General features: G+C 42.9%; 2 protein-coding genes across 5 annotated transcripts in view; one reads left to right on the top strand and one right to left on the bottom strand.

Annotated features, from left to right (window-relative positions):
• RGS19 (regulator of G protein signaling 19) overlaps positions 1 to 13,744 on the top strand; it is a 76,426-nt gene extending 62,682 nt beyond the window's left edge. For all 3 annotated transcript variants that reach the window (XM_089513582.1, XM_089513581.1, XM_089513583.1), the window contains 3 exons: positions 11,145 to 11,219; positions 12,273 to 12,507; positions 13,493 to 13,744. In XM_089513582.1, the coding sequence (XP_089369708.1) occupies positions 11,145 to 11,219; positions 12,273 to 12,507; positions 13,493 to 13,681 (499 nt within the window). In that variant the 3' untranslated portion in view covers positions 13,682 to 13,744. The remainder of the gene's footprint in view (positions 1 to 11,144; positions 11,220 to 12,272; positions 12,508 to 13,492) is intronic.
• Positions 13,745 to 19,065: 5,321 nt separating this feature from the next.
• TCEA2 (transcription elongation factor A2) overlaps positions 19,066 to 26,073 on the bottom strand; it is a 44,004-nt gene continuing 36,996 nt past the window's right edge. For both annotated transcript variants that reach the window (XM_089513579.1, XM_089513580.1), the window contains one exon: positions 19,066 to 25,143. In XM_089513579.1, the coding sequence (XP_089369705.1) occupies positions 25,135 to 25,143 (9 nt within the window). In that variant the 3' untranslated portion in view covers positions 19,066 to 25,134. The remainder of the gene's footprint in view (positions 25,144 to 26,073) is intronic.

The raw sequence follows: 26,073 nt of genomic DNA, 5'->3' as shown, positions 1-26,073 counted from the left end.
ACACTACTATTTGTTTGTTTGTTTGTTTCTTCTGTCTTTCACCCAATATAGGGACTCCAGGCAAATTTCAAACAGTACAAATTAAAAACAATGCAATGCAAAAGCATTAAAGGTGTGATTATAAAGTTTTTTAAAATTACACAATTTATCATGTTAAAAACATTACACAATAAAATTATTGAAATGCATTAAAACTATATACAATTTTGATGTCTGAATGCTGTGCATTTAGAAGCCCAACCCTTATCGGTTTTAACAAGCCAGATGACACAAAAATGTTTTTACCTCCCTCTGAAAGGAGAGCAGGGATGGAGCCATCCTGTCTGCTCTAGGGAGCGAGTTCCAGAACCTGGGAGCAGCCACCAAATCAGCTTGAGAAGGTGACAGGACAGAGAGAAAGGCCTCTTTAGAAGATGGTAGTGCTCTAATGGGTTCATAAACATGGCCACATAGCCCAAAAAACCCCAAAAAACTATGGTTCATAAATACATATACAGTCCTTCGATTAACCTGAACCCAAGCTGTGTATTGATTTGTTCAAGGAAGCCACAGCCCTAGTTTGCAAGATCTGAGCAGAGCTGATGATGACCAAGGGGTTGGGAGGTCTCTCATTCAAAGTCGACTTGATGGCAGTCAAACCCTGGATTAGAACCCTTAACACAGTGATGGCAAACGTTTAAGAGACCGAGTGCCCAAACAGCAACCAAAAGCCCACTATTTATCACAAAGTTCCATGTCCTTCTGGCTTTCTAATAATAATAATAATAATAGGATTTATTTATATGCCACCCAATCACTGGGAATCCGGGTGGCTTACAACAGAGGGGATAATAGAGGGTACCCTGCCCTCAGGCTTACAATCTAAAAAGACACGACACAAAAGAAGGGAATGGTGGGAGGGGAGGAGAGGGGATGAGCTCCAACATTCTTCTCTCCTTCTGAGGCCTGGACCAAGGCAGATGGAGGGCTCTTCTTCTTCATGCTAGCCCTGATGGAGTTGGGCCAGCCTATTCTCTCCCTCACAGGCTGAAGTTAAGGAGGGATGAGATACAAGGGGCAGAGGCTGATGAACTCTGGCAAACTCTGTGCTGAGGTGACAGCATGTGTGCCCACAGAAAGGGCTCTGAGTGCCCCCTTTGGCACTTGTGCCATAGGTTCGCCACCACTGCCTTAACACCTGGATTCGCCACCCTACTAAGAGACACCAGCTGCAGTTGGTATTTTGGGGCTCAGCTATCACTGGATTGTGCTCCCTCAAGAACTTCAGTAGAACTGAATTCAGTTCTGAGGGTGAAAGAGATGCTCCACCCTTCCTTCACACTGATCTTCAAAATAATGAAAGATTGACTAAAAACAAAACTTCTTGTTTTGTTGGACCCATTATTGCCACTCTGGTAGGGTGCAGTGGTTGAAATGATCTCTGCTCCTTCTGCAATTGTTTTCTTTTCTTTATAAATAAAAAAAAAATTAAAACTTTTTATTTATACCCCACTTTTTGTTAAAATAATCAAAGTGGCTTACAACAGTTAAAATAGTACATCCATTTTTACCAAGTACCCCCCTTAAAAAAGATTAAACAATATAAGATTTAAAATTACATAAATATTGAAAACCAATAACAGTAGCAGAGTCGTCATATATATGTGGGGGAATCACCACATGGCTGAGTAGTTTATTCTGGAAAAGCCTGCCGGAAAAGATCCATCTTGACAGCTTTCTTGAAGCTGTCTAAGTTGGTAATTTGATGGATCTCATCCAGCAGGCAATTCCATAGACTGAGAACGGTTGCAGAAAAGGTCCTCTGGGAAGTTGCAGTCAGTCTGGTCTTTATAGGTTGCAATAAATTCTTCCCAGAGGACCTGAGTGTACAGGGCAGATTATATGGATGTAGGTGAGCCCTTAGATAAGTTGGGCCCAAGCCATGTAAGGCTTTAAAGGTGTCAACCAACACCTTGTACTGTGCCCGAAAACTAATAGGCAGCCAGTGGAGTGACTTCAATATTGGTGTTATATGGTCACTCCTGGATGTTCTTTAAAATATTTATGTCCTGCTCTATATCATGAGATCTTAGTTGCCCATCCAGGTCTAAGGGATTAGTATGGATGGCTCTTGGTTCCCACCTCAGTATCAGCAACTTGTATGCATTTAGTTTGGATTAAAAGCCAGAAGGAGTGTTCTTCTTTTGAGGTCTTTAAACAGAGGCCATCTGTCAGGGATGCTTTGATTGAGAGTCTGGCCACATCAGAATCAAAAAGCTAGCTTAGATAGACTAGGCGGACTGTCATTCAGTTCCAAGATGCTGGTTCCTACATTATGGGAAATTTACAGACGGTTGCCTGGGCCTTTGCTGGCTGATGTTCAGCTGTACTCTTTGGGATGGGCCACATACTTCAGCATGTTTATCGCTGGAGGCGAATCGGGGGAGTGTTTGACAAAGTAAGTATAAACGCCATCTTGAACAGATGGTCTTATATTTGTGCTTCACAGTGTGCGGAGGCTTTTGAAACCACTATGCATCCAGTTTTGTTTGGGTCTGGGAGTTTTTCTGTGTGTGCTGGATTTAGGGTATTATGTATTGGCTAATTTCCCTGTGATCTGTTTTAGTAAATAGAAGCCTTTCCTAGCTTAGGCTGTATGGAGTAGCATGTCTGGATCCATCAGCCATTGCTATATTTTGCAGCAGGGAATTTTACAGTTCTACTCAGTGCTGTGTGTGAAGGATGGCTTCCTCTTATTTGCCCTAAATCTCCCATCTTTCAGCTTTGGCTGGCCCTGGGTTCAAGTATTAAAAAGAGGGGACATAAACATCTCCATTTCTACTTTCTCCACATTGCACCTGGATTCAGAGATCTTCTGGTATCATATTCATGCATAAGTTCCCTAGGGACAGGGGTTGGTAACTGTAGATGGGCAATTTTTAATTCCTCTCTCCTCCAGTGGACCACATTGGTATACTCAGTGTGACCAAAAGCGATGTTATGTCATGTCCAGTTTTGAATTTGACAGATCTTTTTCCTTTGTGGTGGAATGTGAGGGCCAGAGGCAAACCCATTGTGTTTTGCAGTGGTTTTGAGACACTGTGGGTGCTTCTGGGGGTGAAAAATCACTACCATTAAAAATGTGCAGTCTAGGGTTTTTAGAGAGTATCAGGAGGGGCCAAAGGTCCCATGCAGTCACACTTGCTCCCCTCTGCCCCCCAAACATTACTGTCCTTTTTTATCTGATGCAGAACCTCTGTATTTCAGTATTGTGTTAGCAGGACTGGGCATATGGTGCCATTGCACATGGTTGTGCCTTGTGTGTGCTTTCTCATGTCCTTTGTGCATAGTTGTGCATGCTTGCACATTGGGTTCACGTAAATTGAGCCAGATCACAAACCACTAACGAAGCGGTGTGAGGTAAGCTGTGAGAGCCAGCATTGCATAGTGGTTTCAGTGTTGGACTAGGACTCTGGGGGACAAGAGTTCAGTTCTCCACTCAATCATGAAAACCCACTGGTTGACCTTAGGTAAGTCAGCAATTTCTTCCAGCTTCAGAGGAGGGCTGTGACAAACCTCCTTGGAGTGACTCTTGCCAGGAAAAGCCTTTGATAGATTCAGCATAGGGTCATTATAAGTCAAAAATGACTTGGAAGGCATGAATAATGCTTGGTCTCCTTGATACAGGATCTTAGTTAGAGTGTCTGTTTTGCTGCAGATCACTGATCAGCCAATGATTCCAGTGGGAAGAGGGTCACAACTCAGTGGCAGAGCACAAACGTTGCCTGCAGAAGTTACCCAGCATTCTCTTTAAAAGAAAGCTTCCAAATGGCAGGGCTGGCAAAGACTTCTACCTGAATCCTATACAGTAGAGATGGGAAACTGTGTGGAAGGCATTGTTCTCCCAGAATTCCCCCCCCCCCCGCATGGACCACACTGCCCACAGCAAGCCCAAATACCCCCATTTTCCTCTGCAGCCCCTCTCAAAATGAGACTAAAGTGTTGCTGCATGACTCCCATCATTTTGACAAAGACTGCAGAAGAAAATGGTGATTCTTGGACTGTTGTAGGAATGGAGTGAGGGTGTTTTTATATGTTTTAGATACTTCATAATAATAATATAATAATAATAAAAGTTTATTTATATCCCGCCCCTTGAGGTCAATTGAGGCGGCTAACAACGATAAAATACAATACATTGTAGATCAAAATTCCCTCCCCCCCTTAAAAAATTATTAAATCAATTATAATTAAAACCAACTAATTAAACAACATTAACACATACACCTTATTACAAGACAAAAACAAAACAGAACAAAACAAATAAAACAGTAAACTACGGTAGCATTTCCAAGGAGGACCTTGGGGACTCTCATAAGAACAGGGTTCCTGAGGCCAAGGTTATCTATTCCGGAAAGGCCTGCCGGAAGAGATCCGTCTTGACAGCCTTTGCATGTTTTTGTCTGGTTTAAGGGCCAAGTATGGCTGGAAAATTATGCCATTTTAAAAAAATCAAGGTGGGTATTGGTGGGTTTTTAGGGACTGGTGGGATGCCTCAGAGAGTGGATTCCAGGGGCCTGTGGGGCTCAATTTGCCCACCCTTGTTATAAAGCTACTGTTGGTACAATAGGTGATCTTTTGCTAGGCATTAGTCCATAATATTCCTCATATCCTCTATTGAGCTCTACCAAGAACACTTCCCCAATGTAAGGCAAGGATTGTCTACATTTGTCAGAATACTTGGGGCTGCCACCGGAGTATTCTGGCCATGAAATTCCACCCGAATCCCCCATTACTTGCTGTGAGTTTTTGGCAAACTATGTGCAGCAGCCTTCCAAGACGGTCCCTGCGAATTGGCCAGTGATTCTCTCTGAGGTCAGAACCCAGAGTCTTTCATTCCCACAGAGCAACTCGGCAGAGATGCGCTCAGGGACCATGTGGGAAGGCAGCCTGCCATCATGGCCGCATTTTGCTCCAGACTTTCTGGAAAACTCAGAGCAAAGGGTTAAGTCTTTTTAATGCAGGAGTTGGGGTGGAAACCCTCAATTGTGTGCAGGCATTGTGGAAACGGACCCAATTTGGGTTTTTGACCTACATAATGTAAACAACATGCAGTGAGCCCAGTGCAAATTCAGGCTTATACACAATTTAGAGACGCCCCCAGACAGACTTTTAACTGAGATGGAAAAATGTGGAGAGAGTAAACCCTTAATCAGATATGTGTGTCCGTATGTCCTTTTTTGTGTGTCCATTAACCCCAGTGGTATGAGCCAGAGGAGGGTGTGGGGCTCAAAATTACCTCTTTTGAAGGAGGATTTCTGTGGTCTTGTTCATTCCCTGCATGGTCAATTGCCCTCTGGCTGGAGGCAGGATGTGACAATGAAATGTGCACATGTGGCACCATTGTTCCTGGTAGTGCTTTAAGTGTTTGATGGTCCAAAGTTGGAGGAAAGGTGGCATTAAAAAAAGAAGAAAGAAGAGCAGTCCAGAGTATTCTGACCAATGTATATGAGCCCTGTCTTGAGTTCATATACTGGGAGGAAGGTGAGGTATAAATAAATAAAATGATAATACAGTGGACCATTGGTATCTGCTGGGGTTTAGTTCCAGCCCCCTCTCTCCTGTGGATACTAAAATCCGTGGATGCTCATGTCCCATTAAATACAATAGCATCTTAAAAAGGTATCCCTTATATAAAATGGCAAAATCAAGGTTTGATTTTTAGAATTTACATATTTTTAAAGTATTTTGAAGCTGTGGATGTTTGAATCTATGGATAAAAAAATCCATGGATATGGAAGGCTATAATAATAATAATAATAATAATAAAATAAAGCTCAAACAACATGGCTTTTGTAGTCTGCAAAAGAGAAAGTGTTAACATTTTTGCTTTATATTTGCAAACTTCAGTCAGTTAAATGGTGAGATCAGTATATTTACCAACATTCCCAGAGTGAATCATCCAGCCAATAATTGGCTGGAATCTTGGTAGTTTATAAGGTATACTTGTACGTATACCATATAGAAACGGTTGTGCTTTCTAAGAGATTGTTCAAAGGGTGGTAACCTGATCCGATTATGCAAGTGTTACACCAGAAACAAGTTGAACTTTCTAAGAGGTTCTTCGATTCCACTGTGGCTGAGGTTGTAGACCTAGGGCTATGTTCAGAGGCTGCACACCAGGGCTAAGATCCTGCACTGGGGTTGCATAGTGCAAATCTCCTCACGAGGAGTTATGTCTTAATTATGTAGAAGCCTTGTGCTCAGTGGCAGCATCATGCAACTGAACCAAAACAATAAATGTGTAAGCAAATGCACAACTAATGTGCATCCATATGCAGTATGTATTAGCACACAGTGTGCATCTGTACATAGTGCATATTGATGTTGTTACTAAGTGCTGTCAAGTTGACTTCAATTTATAGCAACCTAGTAAATGACAGATCTCCAAGTCACCCTGTCATCAACAGCCCTGCTCAGGTCTTGCCATGGGTTGACATGCCAGTCAGAACCATGGCTTTCTTGACTGAGTATATCCACCTGGAGTACAGTCTTCAGCTTTTTGTACAGCCTTCTACCCTACCAAGCATTACTGTCTTTTCTAGTGAGTCATGTTTTCTTTCTCATGATATGTCTAAAGTGTGACAGTCTCAGCTTAGTCATCTTGGCTTCTAGGAAGAGTTCAGGCTCGATTTGCTCTAAGACCCATTGATTTGTCATTTTAGCAGTCCATGGTATCTGTAGAAGTTTGCTCCAGCGCCCACATTTCAAATGAGATCATTTCCTTTTTATCAGGTTTTTTTTCACTTTCCAACTTTCACAACTATATATAGAAATCAGAAATACAGTGGACCCTTCCCATCCATGAGGGTTGGGTTGCAGCTCCCACCCAACCCCTAAATGTTGGACAGCCATGCCCCATAAAATTGAGCAGTGGTGACATGAATGTGGATGCATCAGCACATCCACATGCACTACCACCATTGAATAATATGTGACATAGAATCATAGAGTTGGAAGAGACTGCATGGGCCATCCAGTCCAACCCCCTGCCATGCAGGAAATCCAAATCAAAGGATCCCCAACAGATGGCCATCCAGCCTCTGCTTAAAGACCTCCAAGGAAGGGGACTCCACTACACTCCAAGGGAGTGTGTTCCACTGTTGAACAGCCCTTACTGTCAGGAAGTTCTTCCTAATGTTGAGCTGGAATCTCTTTTCCTGTAGCTTGCATCCATTGTTCCGGGTCCTGTTCTCTGGAGCAGCAGAAAACAAGCTTGCTCCCTCCTCAACATGACATCCTTTCAAATATTTAAACAGGGCTATCATATCACCTCTCAACCTTCTCTTCTCCAGGCTAAACATCCCCAGCTCCCTGAGTCGTTCCTCATAGGGCATGGTTTCCAGACCTTTCACCATTTTAGTTGCCCTCCTCTGGACACGCTCCAGTTTCTCAATGTCCTTTTTGAATTGTGGTGCCCAGAACTGGACACAATATTCCAGGTGGGGCCTGACCAGAGCAGAATACAATGGCACAATTACTTCTCTTGATCTAGACACTATACTTTTATTGATGCAGCCTAAAATTGCATTGGCCTTTTTAGCTGCCGCATCACACTGTTGACTCATGTTCAACTTATCGTCTACTTGGACTCCTAGATCCCTTTCACATGTACTTTCATTCAGCCATGTGTCTCCCATCCTGTATCTGTGCATTTCATTTTTCTGCCCTAAGTGCAGTACCTTACATTTCTCTGTGTTGACATGGTGATTCACAAGTGATAAAATCCATAGATCTCCAGGTCATCAATACAAAGGGTTCATTGTACAATGGCATAGACAATCCTGATTTTGGTATTCAAAGTGTGTATCTCCAATTCCTATCCCAGAATTGAATGCAACTGTTTGGCATCAGACAAAATGTCTCAACAGCTTCTGTAAGAGAACCTGTGCATTTGTAAAGCTCCAGTAGTTCTGCCACTGATGAGACAGCAGCATTGCCACTCAACTCAGCACATGATCAGTTACTCTACTGTACAGTTGTCTCATTCCAATGCAGCTATGCTGGTGGAAAGTTATGGTATGCAACCTCTCAGCATGACCTCAGTCACTGTAGGAATTGAAAATACATTCATTATTTGTTATTGGGTCAAAAAACAGGGTTCCTGTCAGTCAGGATACCTCGTTGGGAAGAATAGTAGACCAACAAGAATCTTGGGCAATTTTCACCCTAACAATGACTGTCCTGGACTGCTGTGAAGGATTTATTCTTCCTAGGAAAACATGTTTTTCTGTGCACAAAAACGGGAAGATCCTTTGGGGTCTTGCTGCAACTGCTCCTCTCAGTGAATTCCACATCTGGGAGAGCATTTCAGTCATTTCCCAACACCTTGATCTGCAGTGCCTTGGAAACCCTTTGGGCTGAAACAGCCCAGAGGGGCAACATCACTGCTGTTTATGTTAGCCCAGGTGCCAACTTCACTGCTGGTTACATTGGTCCAGGAGGGCAACTTTGCTGCCCATAATACTAGCCCAGTTGTCACTATCAGGGCAGGTTACACTTGTCCAGAGGAGCAATTTTGTTGCTGTTTACACTAGCCCAGAGGAGTAACTTTTCTGCCAATTATGACAGCCCAAATATCAAATTTGCTGCTGGTTACACAGTAGTAGCCCAGGGGAACTCGCTGCTGGTTACACTAGCTCACAGGAGCAACTTTATTGTGACTTATACTGGCTCAGGTGGCAACTTCACTGCCAAGCAATCTCTTTTAAAGTTAAACAGCGCAAGAGGTCTGCAACTTGTTTAAAAGGTGAATTGCCACTCGAGGAGGCTGCCAAGAGAGTCAGCTTACCTTTTAGCTTGACACAGGACAGTTTTAGCCAGAGATAGAACAGAATAAGGGCCAGCGTGGTGTAGTGGTTTGAGCACTGGACATAGGGGCTGTACAGAGCTCAGAAGGGGCGGCCTCAAGCCACCACTTTTCAGCCAGATCGGGGCTGTGGCAACCACACACCACAGCCCTGATCTGGCCTTTGCAGGGTGCAAAAAGTGACACCTTTTTGCGCCCTGCAAAGGGTGCGATAACCACAGTGCTGTGGCTTTATGGCGTTCCTTCAGTTCTGCTTCATGCAGACACAGCACCAGAAGAGAGCCATGATGTGGTGTGGTGTCCCTGTGGAGCAGCGCACGGTGTCACGGCACCCTGGGGGCGGAGTCAAGGTGTGTGTCATGTGGACTCTATGCCCCAACTCCCCCCCCCCCCGGCCAGCCTTTATGGCTGATCTGCACAGGGCCTAAGACACTGGAGACCAGGGTTTGAATTCTGTCTTGGCCATGGAAACCCACGGAATGACCTTAGGCAGGTCACACTCTCTCTGCCTCAGAGGATGGCAATGGCAAAAACCCCTCTGAAAAAACTTGCCAAGAAAACCCCACAAAAAGTTCGCCTTAGAGTCACCATAAGTCGGAAACGACCTGAAGGCACACAAAAACAACAAGGGCAGTTGGAGCAGTTGCAAAACCAGCCCCATGCCCATATCCATTGAGATTGCGCATAATTCAGAAGGCTGGTTTTACAGCATTCTGAATTGTGTGGAGGGCTACCACAAGTAAGTGGTGCTTCTGCTTTTCCAACACTCACCTTACATACATATGTAGAAGGTGACCAAAACCCACCCCTGTTGAAGGTATTCCTTTCCAGATGCCTGGTTAGGGACCCTGTTGTTTCCTAAATTGTGAGGCAACACTGACCTCTACTGGATGATTCAGAGAATCACAGGACTCTGGTTAGTTAATTTCCAGGGGGAAAAGCTGTGTTCCTTGGTGGCTGCATCCATACTGCAGAAATAATCCAGTTTCACACCACTTTAACTGCCATGGTTGTTCCCAGAATCCCATAGCACTGAACCATGACAGATAAAGCAGTGTCAAACTGGATTTTTTCTGCAGTGTGGATGGATTCATCCTTAGCTAAAATACCGTATATACTTGACTATAAGTCAATCTCATGTATAAATTGAGGGCAGGTTTTGGGGCCCAAATTATGGATTTGAATATGACCCATGGATAAGTTGAGGGTAAAACACAGGGGCATATAACAAAGGATCTAAAGCAGCGGTTCTCAACCTTTCTAATACCATGACCCTTTAATACAGTTCCTCATGTTGTGGTGTCTCCCACCCATAAATTTATTTTCGTCTTGGTTCCTAAGACCATCAGAAATATGTGTTTTTCTGTTTTGTATGTTGCTATTTTAAAACAATAAAACAATTTTAAAAAAGGAAATATGTATTTTCCAATGGTCTTAGGCAACCCTTGTGAAAGGTCCGTTCGCCCTCCCGAAGGGGTCGCAACACACAAGTTGAGAACTGCTGATCTAAAGGATGAAACAAAGGATCATAGAATCATAGAGTTGGAAGAGACCGCAAAGGCCATCCAGTCCAACTCCTTGCCATGCAGGAAATCTCAATCAAAGCATCCCTGACAGATGGCCATCCAGCCTCTGCTTAAAGACCTCCAAAAAAGGAGACTCTACTACACTCCGAGGAAGTGTGTTCCACTGTCGAACAGCCCTTACTGTCAGGAAGTTCCTCCTAATGTTGAGGTGGAATCTCTTTTCCTGGAGCTTGCATCCATTGCTCCGTGTCCTAGTCTCTGGAGCAGCAGAAAACAAGTTAGCTTCCTCCTCAATATGAAAATGATGCCAAAGAACTTTCAAAACTCCAGTTGGCAAAAATTTTTATGCTCACACTAAAGACTTGATGGATGACAGAATAGAAGGGGGTCAGTGTTTCCAAGGCAGATTGCATTCTTGGCTTTTACCTGGGGATGGTTCCTTTATTATATAGGAGTTAAAGTACAGAACTTAAATTGACCTGTGGATAATTCGACATAAGTTTTTTGTTCAATTTTTTGATTAACATTTCTAGACTTATACATGAGTATATACAGTAACAAGGTGTCTTGCAGCAAGCACCTTACAGACAAACAAGTTTCAATTGGGTGAAGCTTTTGTGTACTCCAGCCCCATTCTTAAGAGACTGCATCTGCTGGAGCAGCTTTCCATTCATAAAATCTCCTCCCAATCTAGTTGTGCTGTTGTGGGCTTCAGTTGTGGTGTTGCGTCTGTCCCATTCCAACTTCTCCCTTTCCTTTTTTGTGGTTAGGAATGAAGATCGTGAGCGGGCATGGCGGGCATCGCGAGACACCAAACTGGAGACCATACCAAACTGTGAATCTTGGTGAGTTGCCTTAGTTGCACGTAGGGCTGTTGTGTATTTCACAATTTCAGAACTGTAGTCTCCATGCCTGCTCCCAGAAGAACTGGTGAGCTATCAGGCCCATTCTCAAAAATTTATTTCCATTTTTTAAATCATACGCTGAAAGCCATGGCGGAAGAGCCCGATGAATGCCCTGGAAGAATGGGGTGCGTGCCCATGGTGTGTGCGTGCGCTGCTGCACTGCTGTGCCGTCGTGGGCACGAGCCTCCATTACTTCCAATGGGGCTCCAGCATGCACGGAATTCCCCTTACACAGAGGGATCCGGAACGGATCCTCGCGTAAGGGGAGGGCACACTGCATTTTTAATTTGTTGTTGCATTCTTATCCCACCTTCTCACTAGCAGATTAGTATTTAAACAGCTAACCTGACCCCCCCCCCAAAAAAAAATAATCATAGCATTGCTATCAGCCTCACTAAAGACTATGAAATTGGCAAACTCATTCCCCCCAAAATTATTTTTCTTTTTAAAAAAAAATGTAAGTAAATAATCACATTTTAATCTCGCTTTTCCGCTAATAAATTTAGAGGTAGGTTATACAGTCAGCCCTTCCCATAGGTGTGCTTGCCTTCTGCGGCTTTGAGCTTACGCGGAAGGCAAGCCCCAGCAAAAGTAATGGGGCATGTACCCGCGCCGCCACTAGCACGTGTCCCATTATTTTCTATGGGGCTTGAGCATACAGTCTTTCCCCCATATGCAAGTGTGTGTGTGTGTGTGTGTGTGTGTGTGTGTGTGTCCCCGGAACAGATCCCCCCATGTAAGGGGAGGGCAGACTGTACATCCCATAGATAGATAGATAGATAGATAGATAGATAGATAGGAATATTAATTTTGCACTTGGAGATGCAGCATACTGTTTTTGAGAACACTCAGCTGGACTGTATATGGAGGGTAAACTGCTGTGATCCAGCAGGATTTGGCTAGAGTCTCATTGAATTATCTTTGCGTATTCTCTATATGTTCTTCGTGGTTCCTTGCATGTGGTTTTCCACTGGATGGGGACCGCACTTACAGCGCCAAGCCGACCTCTGAGGAAGTCAAAGGTTGGTCCCAGTCATTTGACAAGTTGATGAAAAACCCAGCTGGCAGAAACGTGTTCCGGGAATTCTTACGGACTGAGTACAGCGAGGAGAACATGCTCTTTTGGCTGGCTTGCGAGGAACTCAAAAGCGAGTGTAACAAGCATGCCATTGAGGAGAAGGCACGGATTATCTACGAAGATTACATCTCCATCCTTTCGCCCAAGGAGGTACTAGATACTATTATTTAATATGGCTCAAAACAAATCCAGTATAATCAACAGGGTAAATAAAGGTCAGCCCTGGCTAGTACTTGGATGGGAGACTGCCAAGGAATTCCAGGTCCTGTAAGCCATGTTTCAGAGGGAGGCAAGGGTAAACCACCTCTAAATATAGTCAACCCTTGGTTTTGGTGGGCAAATGGCTCCACCCCATTATCATCAGCAGATTATCAGCATCCATTGACGATAATGGGACTTGAGGTTCAACAATTTTTGATATCTTCAGGGGTTCCAGAATGAAACCTCCACTGGTAGAAAGGCCAACTGGATTCCTTGCATAAAAAATCTCTATGAAATTCATTGGGCCACCATAAAGCAATAGAGAGTTTGAAGGCACATTGTAGTTGTCTTCAAATAGTTTCTGACTGATGGCAAATTTTCACAGGGTTTTCTTGGCAGAAGTTGTTCAGAGGGGATTTGCCCCTGCTTCCCTCAGGCTGAGTGCGACTTTTTCAAGATCACCTAGTGGGTTTCCATAGCTGAGCAGGGATTCGATCCCTGGTCTGCCAGTGTCCTAGTCCAACATAGTGGAGTCACATAGACACACACCTAACCAAAGGAGGGCTGGTGGTTTCTAATTAATCTTTTACTAGTCTTTTTCTTCACACATTAAAGGAGCTGTCCAGGGAGGTGTTGAACACTACCCCTGAATAGGCTTAGCCCCTGGAATTCATTGGGATTCATTGCCCTGCTTATGAGGGAATCGCGAGCGGTCACTAACACAAAATGGAGTGATGGCCACCTGATTTGGGATTAAAGACCAAAGCTTAGAAAAAATATTAGTAATAATGTAGCCACTTTTCCAAGCTGTAATGATGCTGCTCTTGGTTTCATCTCCTGCTTTGGGCCTCTTACTCTGCATTAAGTCCTGGTCTCTTTTTAATTTTCCTATATGATTTTGTTTCCTCTCTGCATTTTCTCTCCTGTTCCTCAGGTCAGCTTAGACTCACGTGTGCGCGAAGGCATCAACCACAAAATGCAAGACCCGTCCTCACACACCTTTGATGATGCACAGCTACAGATCTACACACTCATGCATAGAGACTCCTACCCCCGTTTTCTGAACTCTGCCATATATAAAGCATTGCTCCAGAGTGTCTCTCGGTCATCCTCAGAGTCCTAAGCATCCTATCCACAAATAACCACTGGTGGTACAAAATACAAAGTGATGATTCCTTTTCATACAGCAGGTGTTAAGTTTTATGGGGGCAGAAATGGCTCTTTCACTTGCTCTTGCAGAACCAAGAGACCTAAAATGGTATTCCTGGTACACCAGAACCCCTAATTCTTCTCAGCTGCGGCTACAGCCTGGTTTATCCAGTTACTGGAAAGATTAGTCCCATGTAACTCGTCTGGTCTTCTTCCGTCAGAAAATTGAGCCGTGACTTCTGCCATCATGCAAACCTCAAACTCAGGCCTCTGCTTTTACTACTGAATCCATGTTGGCAAACTAGCACCTGACTGACCACACAGAAGAACTGGAGTACGGAAGGGAGCAACCAAATGGTGTCTCGGGGGTGGGATGGGGGGTGAGGTGGGGAAACCTTGGGCATCGTGGCAAAAGAGAAAAAAAAGGCCAAAGTCCACATTTTCTGAATGTTGTTCTCTCTTTGATCTGTCTCTCTTTTCTGTTTTTTTTAAAAAATAGTTATTTCCACGGTGCTCCTGTAGTAGTAACTTCAGTCAAAGCCAAACTCTTGGGTACTTTAGGATAAGAAGAGTCTGAATTACACAGAGTTGCTTTCAGGAGATACGTCATAGCCCAAGTAGAGTCCTCTGTTGCTCCAAGGCTTTGGGGTTTTTGTTTCCAAATTGCATTTATTTCAATTTGGGCCAGTCTTGTCTTAACTCAGTGACAAGAGGAAAGGTGAATAATACCCAAGAAAAAAGGCTTGACTTTTCCCTAAGAATTCCAGTGAAACCAGAGCCCTCAACTCCAGGAATTGTTTTTGCCTCAATACAGAAATACTGGGTGTAAGGCAACATTTCTGAAGTCCTGGTGGGCTTTTTCTATGTGTCCCCCAAGTTTCTCCATGTTTGTAAGCCCTATCTAGCTTGCATGGAGGCTTTTCTCTGCTGACACAGCATATTACCAAGACTCAGGTGGCTTCTGCTATGGTTTTCAGATGCAAAGGAATTTCTTGAGCTTGCCAGATCCTGATGAAGTTTAGTCCTGTGCATAAGGCTCTATGATTTCTTAGAAGAGGGAAGGGGACATTTTCACCAGTGAAAAATACGTGTTTGCCAAGCTTCTTTGGAAGCAGAACTTCTGTTAGCAGTGCAACCTTTCGACTAGAATGACAGCAGTGAGGGAGCATGGGCTTTCCCATTCCCAGTGGCTGGCAGCTGGCAAAAGTAGAGTTTCATAGTCCCCTGTGGCCTAGGAATCATGCCACTGTGTGTCCTTCAGTCGCTCAAGACTACTAACTTGATTTATAGTGGGAAACTGGATGATGGCCTAATTCACACACAAGCTGCTTCCCTCCTCTGGCATTGTGCAGCCTACACAGCTACAACTAACTATACTGCTGTTCACTGGTGGAAGAATGAAGGGGGAAAACTGCATTTTCACACTGATGTAAAGCACGTACTCCCTGCTCACTTCCCTTGACAAACAGCATTTTTAAAGAATATTCTGATTGCTGCTACATCTACAGAGATGATATGGCCTTTGATGAGATCTAAGCAACAACAATGCAGTTTGACACCATTTTAACTGCCATGGCCCAATGCTGTGAAATTCTGGGATCTGTAGTTTTGTGAGATGTAGTGCTCTGGTACCACAAGACAACAAATCCTTGGATTCCGTAGGATGGAGCTATGACAAAGCCATGTCAAATGGCATTATTTCTGCTTCTGCAGTGCAGATTAATCCCTTGATAAGTGAAATTTGGTCTCAAACCAAAAAAACAAAAAAAAAAAAACCAAAACAAACCTAGCCTAAATGGACCTTTGGCCTGATTCAACCAGATTCTTCTTATGTTACCTGTAGGAATGGAAAGATTATTCAAAAATATCCCCAAAAATGATTTTAAAAATGATGTTTTATCAAGAAACTCTGACAACAAGAAACTGGATTGATGGGAATCTGCACAGTTTAGAAATTGGCACATAATGTTTTCCACAGAAAACAGCAATTTTTCTGTGCAAGAAACAGAAAATAATATTTTTGTATGGAAATACCTTGTGTGTGTGTGTGTGTGTGTGTGTGCGTGTTTGTGTAGAAAAAGCTGTTTCCTGTGCAGAAAATTGAGGATATTCCATGCATAATTCACATATAGTTGATTTGTACTGAGAAGACTTTCTGTGCAGGAAACCACTTTTCATGCAGAAATTATTTTCTGTGCAGAAAAAGCCATTTCCTGTGCAAAACAACCACATGTGAATTTTGCACAGAAAATCCCCAAAAAGGCTCTGAAAAAAATATGTAGTTTCCAAAATCTTTCTCAAAGCAGAAAGAAAATTGCTAAAATTACCCATTGCTTCTTTGAAGATAAGGTATCCAGACTCCTCAGATGGAGCTTTGAAGTACTTAAAAATGCTCTGGAGAAAGCCAGGGCTTCTACCAATGTGGTTTGTTCTCCATGACATTATTGTAATGGAAAAACATATTGTCTCATAGGAAGCCCTACCTTGGTTGGAAATGTGACAACAACAAAGTTTCTCACACCAGACATCTCACATGAACCATTTTAATTCCCATCAACCATCCATTTGGGCCTTATTACTACATGAACTCTGCTGCTTCCAAACAAGTGACTGAATTTGGGTTATCCATGTGAAATGCAGCATTCTTTTTTCCCTTTCCCCCATTCTAATAATTGAAACACTATTTCACAAGCTGAAATTTAAGTGGGCTCTTAATCATAGGCAGAAAGTATCAGAGAGTTCCTCTAGTGTCGTTAGAGTTCATTCATTTCTGAGCAGTGAAGTGCACAACTTGGAAGAATGACAATGGTGTCTCATAAGCAGCCAGAGTTCAGTTTCTTTTTCCAGCTTTCCATACAATAAACAACTTGCAAGACAAGCATCCACACACATGCCTGAGAAACAGATGAGATCCTGTATCAGAAGTTGTTGCTCTACAGCTATGTGTCAAGCCTCCCCCCCGCCGCCTGCCCCCCCAAAAAACCCACACTGTTTCAAAGTACTTTTGTCCCTTCACTATCATGGCCATTTCCAAGTTGTCAAGAAAGTAGAAGGACAAGTGGTAATGCATCCAGCTATTTTCCTGTAGCTGAGCTGCAACAGGCATCTTCCAGGTGTCTCTGCAAGTTTTCGGTAGATGTTTTTGCAGCACTATCTGTGCCATCCCATGCTCCAACATAGAAATGGCTGATTGCTGTGCTGCTTACACAAGTTGGGTTTGGGGGATTCTGGTCATTGTATAGCCAGAACAGAATCCCAACCTACATAAACATGCATAAAGGGAGTTGCAATGGTATAAATCCAACTTAATACCATCATAAATGATCACAGGATGCCAACCGTAACTTTTTTTCTGTGCAATAAATACCAGTCGTGTAAAGATTTTTGAATTGCTAAAAGAAAGAGGAGAATAGCAACAGGTATATCCTAGAACAAAGTGTGTGCGGAGGGATCCCTGGATTGGTGCCAGTCCCTGGCATGTTAGGAGATAATATATTTACCAATCCTCCCATATCAGATAACCTTAGGAGCATTGTTTTAGGACAAGTTGGTTGTGAATGTCCCTCTGGCTATTATATCTCTAGACTCAGCCATGTGCCATCTAATATGGAGACCAAAGAGACCATCCATCAGAAAAACGTGAATAATGTAACTTGGCAAGTTATTTTTTCTGATATGGGCATCCACATGTATACACACGTATTCCTGCACAAGGAGGAAATCTGGTTTGCAAAAATACAAAAAAAGGGAGGAATTGGGTGGAGAGGAGACTGGGGTATACCCACAGGGGAAAATAGGGTTTTGGTCCCCCAAATAAGAATCCTGCCTTCTTCATAGAATTTTCCTTCAGTCCCCGAATAACTAGCATGGCAGGGTAAGACACTGAAAAACATTCACATGTAGCACTTTTCTGTTGGCTGTCTTCACATTCTCTTTGTTACTGTGCTTTTCTTTAGCTCCTTAACTTTTCTAAATGCTTGATTGAAGTTTTAAGTGACTACAAGGCTAGCACATGCATTTGTATGGTTATCCATATAATCTGATTATAAAGGTCCTTCCTGCACAACATTTCACTTCATGCATCTGAGGAAGTAGGCTACAATTTCTTTCATTTAGTCTCAAGTGTTACAAGATCCCTTTACATACTGATATTCCAGACTAACACAGCTATGCCTGTGCATTCTACATGGCCAGAGGGAGCAGAATTCTTATTTGGAGAGAGCGGTACCTTCATTTTGATCGTACCCCCATAACTACACCCGGGGAGACTCAAATAGCTCAATAAGAACTGAGCATCCTCACTGGGCACTGTATAATGACGTGGAAAAGGAGTGAAAGAGGAGGGGGGAAATCCAATGGCATTTCCTGGAGGAAGGTGTGGCTAACTGGCTAAAACAGGGGTAGGCAACCTTTTTGAGCCAGGTGCCGGGTTGCTGTCCCTCAGACAACTGGGGGGCCAAAGCCAAAAAATAAATAATTAAATGTTTTTTTAAAAAATGACCTCCCTCCGGAGAGAGAAGTCTGGCAGAGGAAAGGCCTCCCAGGACAGCGGACCACCAGGCCCTGGGCTCCCTCAGGGGCCCTTCCTCTGCCAGACCTCCCTCCGGAGAGAGAAGTCTGGTGGAGGAAAGGCTCCCAGGGAACCCAGGACGGCGGCCCACCAGGCCCTGGGCTCCCTTAGGGGCCCTTCCTCCGCCAGACCTCCCTCCAGAGAGAGGTCTGGCGGAGGAAAGGCCGCCAGGGAGGTCAGGGGGCGGCCCACCAATCAGCGGCAATCGGTGGCAGGACCGGGCTGGGGCCGGTGCCAAGGCCTCGGCGGACCGGATGCGGCCCGTGGGCCGTAGGTTGCCGACCCCTGGGCTAAAATATTGAACAAGAGCATGTCTGTGCAGTAAGTTTTAGTTTGTATTTGCAAAGCATATTTGCAAAATGTCTGTATCTCATCACTCTTATTTCCATTTTGTAGACAGAAAACACTGCTTCTAAGGCTATAGCAAGACAAGTACAGTAAAACAGCTGCCAAAGGTGCAACAAGACACAACATATCTCATTGTTCACCTGACATTGCATGGATCTTTGCCTTTGTCCTGGTCAAGGGACAAACCATGTATCTGTGATACATGCTGAGTAGTAAACTGAAGAGGGATGTAAGATGAGTCAAGTCCACAGTGTGTACAACAGTAACCAAGGATGCAAATACTGGCATTTAACATGCTGAGATCAGCCCAGTACAGTACCAGAGAATTTGGTTCGAAAGAGATCAACTATAATGAAGCCTCTACCTAATGAATGCAAAAAGGGAACATTAACTGCTCATCTAGCTAGCACAACCACAGGAAGCAACTTCTTGCTTCAGTGTAGAATGTGACCTTACAAACACTTTCATTTAATATTCAGAAAAATATTCACAAAGCAGCAGTATAACTATGTTCTGGGGCATTAATCATAGAATCGTAGAGCTGGAAAAAAGGTTTCCTGTGATCAGGCCCATTGTAGACTCCCAGTTCCCCTATATGCAAATTCCTTTGAAGTCCATGCCACAAAGTGTATATTCAATGTCCAGAAAGATGGAACACAAAAATACAGATGATTTAGTATGGGTAGTCAGTGTTGTGTAATGGTTTCAGAGCTTGATTTGTCTAGTACCCATTGATTTGTTTTTCTAGCAGTCCATGGTACCTACAATCCTTCTCCAGCACCACATTTCTAATGAATTGATTTTCTTTTTGTCCGCTTTTTCCACTGTGCAGCTTTCACAACCACTTGCAGAAATTGGAAATATGATGGCATGGACAATCCTAAATGTAAATGATTATATATTTACAGTTCAGGATCTTGCCTAGTTCCTTTATAGCTCCCTTCCAAGTCCTAGTCTTCATCTGATTTCTTGTCTGCAATCTCCATTCTGATTAATGACTAAGACAATGTACAGAAAATCCTAAACGATTTCTATGTCTTCACCATCTACTTTAAAATTACGTAAATCATCTGCGGTAATTATTTTTTATTTTCTTATTGTTCAGCTATAAACCTTTCTTTGCACTTTCTTCCTTGCCCTTCTTCAGTAACTGTTCTAAGTCTGTTATTTTTTGCCAATAGAATGGTGTCATCTGCATATCTTAAATCATTGATGTTCCTTCCTCCACTTTTTACACCTCCATCCTCTGAGTCTTATCCTGCTTTACATATATGTAAAGCATACAGGTTGAACAGATAGGGTGATAAATGCAGCTTTGCCTGACCTTGCCAACTGGAAACCATTCCATTCTCTGTATTCTGTCCTGACTATACCCTCTTATCCCAAGTACAGTTTACACTTCAGGATTATTTATTTACTTATTGCACTTATATCCTGCCTGACTCTCAAAATAGGATCCAAGTCAAGAATCAAATGTTGTGACACACTCATTTCTTTAAGGATGATCTGTAGTTTTTTATTATAATAGGTAAGGCCCTGACTGATTTACTTCTGAAATATTTTGATACACTCCATTATCCAACTTATGTTTGCAATATGTCTCTTTCTTTCTTGAATCCAGCTTAGACATCTGGCATTTCTTGCTGTACATCTGGCAAAAGTCTGTTGTAGAATTTGGAATGCAATGGTCCTGTGATTGATGGAATACCTGGTGTCCCTCTGTTAGGGATTGGAATTCATATTGCGTGTTTCCAATCTATGGACCATCCTTCTGTTTTCCATATTTGTTGATTTTAGTTAGATCTAGAGCATATTCTGTCTCTGTAGCCTGAAGCAGCATTATTGGTATGCATCTCTTCCTGATGATTTATTTCTCCCAAGTGCTCTGACTGTAGTTTCCACTTGACTTCCTATAATTGAACGATTATCTTCATATGGTTCTTCCTTGAATCAATATAATCCTTTCATCTTTTTTATATAGTTCTTCCATGTATTGTTTCCATTGTCTTTTTATTTCTATTTGGTCATGTGTGATGTGTTCCTCTGCTGGTTTAAATTTCCCTTTGATTTTCCAGTTCTTGTGGAAGTGGTCTCTTGTTCTTCCTTTGTTGTCATTTCTATTTCTCTGCATTATTGTAGTACTTCTCTTTGTCCCTGCACACAAGTCGCTGAATAGTTGCATTCAGGGTTCTGACTCTATTTCAACTCTCTCAGTGAAATGACCCAACAAGGGAGAGAAACAAATGGGATTTAGGTAAAACACAATTTATGGAATTCATTGTCAGAAAATGTAGTAGCCACTGGCTTAGACAGGTTTATTTCTAAAAGGATTAAAGAAACTATTGGAAGACATAGCTTTCACAGTTTTTACTCATGATAGCTAAACCAGAGCTTAGAAGAGTTCCTTTTGAGAATACACATCTCAGGGTTTCTCAGCCAGCACGGTCAATATCTAGCATGGAAATAATAATAATAATAATAATAATAATAATAATAATAATAATAATAAATTTTTATTTATATCTCCCGCTTCTCCCTTTGGATTTTGGGATTTAGAGTTCAGAACTCCATCTTCAGTGTTGAAAGAGAATCTCCCACGGTTCCCTTTCTTCACATTTGAAAAGACAATACTGGGCTATTGCTCCAACACATCTGTTTCTTTTGTATTACAGTACACCCTTGGCTTACGCGGGGGATCCATTCCGGACCACTCCCCCCTGCATAAGGCAAATACTGTGCATGCTCAAGTCCCATTCAAGTGAATGGGGCTTGTGCATGTGGTGGTGTGGCGGTGCGCACGTGCTACGGGCACGCACCCCATTCATCCAAATGGGACGTGCCACCCCTCGCGCCCCGCACGGCTTTGCACATAAGCTCAAAGCCATGTATAACATGGGCGCACTGTACTTCTCACTATAGGGGCATTTACACTGTAGAAATAATGCAGTTTGACACCACTTTAACCGCCCTGGCTCCATCCTAGAATCCTGGAATTTGTAGTCTTGTGGGGCACCAGCACTCTTTTGACAGAGAAGGCTAAACACGTTGCAAAACTACAAATCCCAGGATTCCATAGGATGGAGCACCAGCACTTACAATGGTTTCTAGTTGCCTTATTTCTCCACTGTAGATGCACCCACAGATGGGTTTCTTTGGACTGCATGCAGAACTCAATGCATGGAGAATCTTGTTTCACAGTGGAGTGGAAATACAGTACATGATATTCATGATCTAGTTACATAAGGGAGGGTTGTGACTTAAAACAGTTCCTTCATATCTGCATTTTTATTAGAACAGCTACCCTCCATGAATATTTTCTTAAACTACATTAACAATTAAATTATTTGAAAAATCTTGCCAATCCTTCAGTTTAAAAACAAACCAGGGATTGTATTTTACCATGGACCTTGTGCTGTGATCCATACTGACATTGTTGAGGTACACTCCCTTGACCAATAGTTTCTACCAGTGGTCACCTTTGAATAAAAGAATGCCATGGTAACAGGAAAGAGTAATTTGCTCAATGCACCAGAGTTCTCTCTCCATGCTGAGCAGCTCAGACAAGAATAGAAATACTCAGCAAGGCAGTGATGTTTATTTTTGTAAAACATAAAAGATGCAAGTTTGGGAGTGGGCAGGCAGACTTGTCTGTTATGCTTGCCATATTTAGTATGTTCTCCAATTGGCACAGGTACAAACTAGCTGTGGAATCCAGTCAGAAATACACAGCAGAGGCCAAAAGTAGTGTGTTGCATTTTCAGATCATGAGGTCAAGCCCTTTTCTCTCCATATATCTGACCCATCATCTCTTCAGCCAAAGTGCCTTGTTTATTTTTACTTTTTGGTAATTCTTATTTTCCCAGCAAAGAAATGAGAGCTTTCACTGCTGTTGCTTTTAATCAAAAGTATTTTAGAAAAGAAAAGCAGTGGGAATAAATGAATAGGTCTTAGAGCTAATCAAGCTTGAACTATCATTAGATGCCAAGATGACTAAACTGTGGCCGTTTTACTTTGGACATATCATGAGATGATGTGACTCAATGGAAAAGATAACAATGCCTGGCAAAGTGGAAAAGAGGGAGACCACACCACAACTGGGTCGATTCAATCAAGGAAGCCACAGCCATGGGTTTGCAAGACCTGAGCAAGGCAGTTGATTACCAGGGATCCTGGGGGTCTCTATGGCATAGAGTTGCCATACGTCAAAGTCGAGTTGAAGACAAATAGCAACAACAGTTTCATGGTACAAGACTGGTTAGGAAATGTTACAGTCAAAGTACAAACCAAACTTGACAAATCTTCAGTCCAGGGTTTTCCAATTATGCCAGCAGAGTTGGAAAAGGCTATAACACCAATCCTGCAAGAATTACACCTGGCTGGTAAAACACACAGAGAATAGCATGACAGGCTGTATGCCCAATTCTGTTGCAGGGCTTCTGGTGCATGATAGGACAATGACAAAGAGGGCCAAGCCTACAGCTTGTTTTATAGCAGCCAGGAAATTATCCCCTCCCACCACACACAGAGACACACACACACAGATTTTTAGACACTAAAAAGACTGGAAGAGAAAGAATGACAGGTTGTACAGGTGGCTTTCCTTTTTGCCTTTAAGGCTACCCAATGACTTTTTTAAAAAAAATTAAAAGCAAATTTCTTGGCCCCAAAAATAACCGATTATGATTCACTCAAAGAGAAGACAAGTTTCCACCAAACCTGAGCTTTGCCCAATTCAGATAAAAGCCATGTGAAATGTGCTACTTATGCAGACTCAACATTCACCTGCAGACATGACTGCCTATAAACTCTGAAGTTTTCAAATTGATGTGCTCCTTTATTCACAGGAACAGTGGTTGTTCATTTACAAATTTTATTAGTTTGTTCATTTGCAACTGTACATGAGACAAAACCAAACAAACAAACAAACAAACAAAAAAACCAGGCACAGAATGCTAAAAGCAGCACAGAGAGAGAGATGCAATCCAAATAATTCTGTTTGATTTTTGCAAAGACACTCTCCTGCTACAAAGCTGCATTCTTTCCTGTTACAAGGGGCAGTACTTTGCTCCTATTGCTTTCCTTGCCCCTTGGCTACTTCAGCTAAGTAGGTGATGGCAGCACGTTCCAGGCTTTAAACTTACCAACAAAGCAAAACTGCCACCTCTTTACTTCCTCCCTTAGTAGCTTTGTTCTATTTCTCCCTCTCTCAGATCTCTTCTTGTCTTTCCCTCAGCATTACAGGACACCTCTTTTGCCAGCCTCCAATACTTGTGTGCTGATGACACCCCTCCTCAAAAGCTGCAGAGACCACTTCTTTATGTGGACCAGGTCACTCGCTCAGTTCTATGGCTGACATTCTCTTTTTCTCTACACATCCAACCCAAATGAATGATGGAGCCTAGCCCTTTCTCAGAGGTTGCTGTATGAATACAAAGGCAGAAGCATTTCTTAGTGAGTACAAACAAGGAATGACACCCTACCCTCTTGGGAAGGCCAGGAATCTCAAACAGAATTCTTAGCACTTTCAGCAAACTACAGTTTGCAGAATAATTTGAAAGGCACAGGAGCCACAACTGGTGTACACAGAGAAAATCTGAATGGTTCAACACATGGCTTCAAGTTTACAACCATGAAACTAGAATAGAAAGCAAGAGAATGAGGCCTGTCCCTTTTGTAACCCACCACCAAGTACTGGCCAATGTGAACCAACTAATGGAGAAAGTCTTCATGAAGTTCCTTCTCAGTGTAGTTTGTTCCTATATATCCCTCAACAAAAATACCTTTGTTTCTCTGTGGACACATTTCTTTCTCTGTTTTATCTTATAGCTTGGTTCTAGGGGAACATCTATAGTACACAACGTATTTAAACTGGTTTGGAACTGGTCTCGCATCCCCCTCCCAAAAAACCTCTTCTGAATTGTAGTTTGAAAAAATTCCAAAGAGCCTTGATTGAGAACAACCTGATTTCCAAGTAAAGGTAGAATGAGTTGAAATTTGTAACATATGCCTAAGCTTCACGCAGTGGCAGTTAAAATGACACCCTAAGTACCAAAAACGGAGGCCTTGTTCTCTCTTTGTTCTAGAGAGTGGGACGAATGTTCTTTAGAGCTTCTGAAAAAGGCAACTGGAAACAAGGAAAGCAACAAGAAGCCATTGCACATTATGAGAGTCAAGACTACATGCCTGGCCAATGAGTTTTTTAAAAATGAATAAACCAAAAATGTTTAATACTTTTCCAAGTCCTCACAATACTGATTAGGATGAGAAACTCTAGAGGTGGTCAGTCCACACAAATTCTCCATCTGGTACCCTCCCAACTTCCATTCCCAGCTCCTGCTCCTCCATTCCTAGGTGTGCAGATAGCTGGGCCCTCCTCACCTGGACGATGTACAGAGCACAAAGCAAAATCGGTGACAAACAACAGTACAAAATTTGCTGGCGGTCTTAGTGGGAATGTATTGTGGAGATCTGGCCCACGATTGGCTGTTGCTGCTCCTGTCACAGGTGTCTCAGCAGAACTGCAAAAGGTTGGGAGGATTAAGAAAGCAAAAGAAGAGACATATGATTTCCCCCCAAGATTTCTGTTCTGGTGGGCTTTAAAACCAATTTGCAATATAGCTTTTATGCAATTTAAAAACTAGGGAGAGGAGACAAACATATCCTAAAGCAGCTGCAAACTCTGGTTACTTATACTGATGTTATTTGGATCCCAGCCTTTCTTCTTAGCAAACATATCAACACACTCTGTCAATCTGACCTGCAGTTTCAGATGCCCTGCTTCTACACTAAGTTACCCTTTATAGCAAAGGTGAGAACTGTACAACCCCCAAGGATTTTCCTGAGATCCTCAAATCGGGGGGAAATGAAAAATATGGACAGGTTGCTTACCTGTAACAGTATTTCTTCGAGTGGTCATCTGCGAATACATACAAATGGGTTTTACTGCGCCTGCGCAGTGCTGCTCGGAACCTTTTGGAATCACTGGGCAAAGTTTACTTTGCAACATATAGAAACTTTTTAGCGGTAACTCCGCCCACCCGTTATAAGGCCCCTGCCTTCCCGCTCTTTTCCCCAGTTCCGCAATTTTTTCCGCCAAGCAGGCGATGGAAGAGCCAATAAGAGCAGGACACTGAGGGGATGGATGGGTGGGATTTGTATGTATTCGCAGATGACCACTCGAAGAAATACTGTTACAGGTAAGCAACCTGTCCTTCTTCTTCGTGGTCTCTGCGAATCATACAAATGGGTTTAGACTGACAAGCTTAGGTATGCGGCGGAGGGAGTGTCCTGAGACCAAAGCTATGGTAAACCAAAGGTACATTTATTACAACAATAAACACCTTGAACCATAAAAGGAGTCAGTCTTTGTTCTTTGCACAACCAAACGTAGCAACAACATTGCTAAACCTGAAAAGGGGAGATAAGGTCGTGCAAGACCCATCCCATTG

This window comes from Sceloporus occidentalis, unplaced genomic scaffold, assembly GCF_023333645.1.
Source record: "Sceloporus occidentalis isolate IW3139 unplaced genomic scaffold, rSceOcc1.0.p SCAF_3, whole genome shotgun sequence".
NCBI lineage: Eukaryota > Metazoa > Chordata > Lepidosauria > Squamata > Phrynosomatidae > Sceloporus > Sceloporus occidentalis.
Note: the sequence above shows the minus strand (reverse complement) of the source record. Positions and strands in the feature narration are given on the sequence as shown.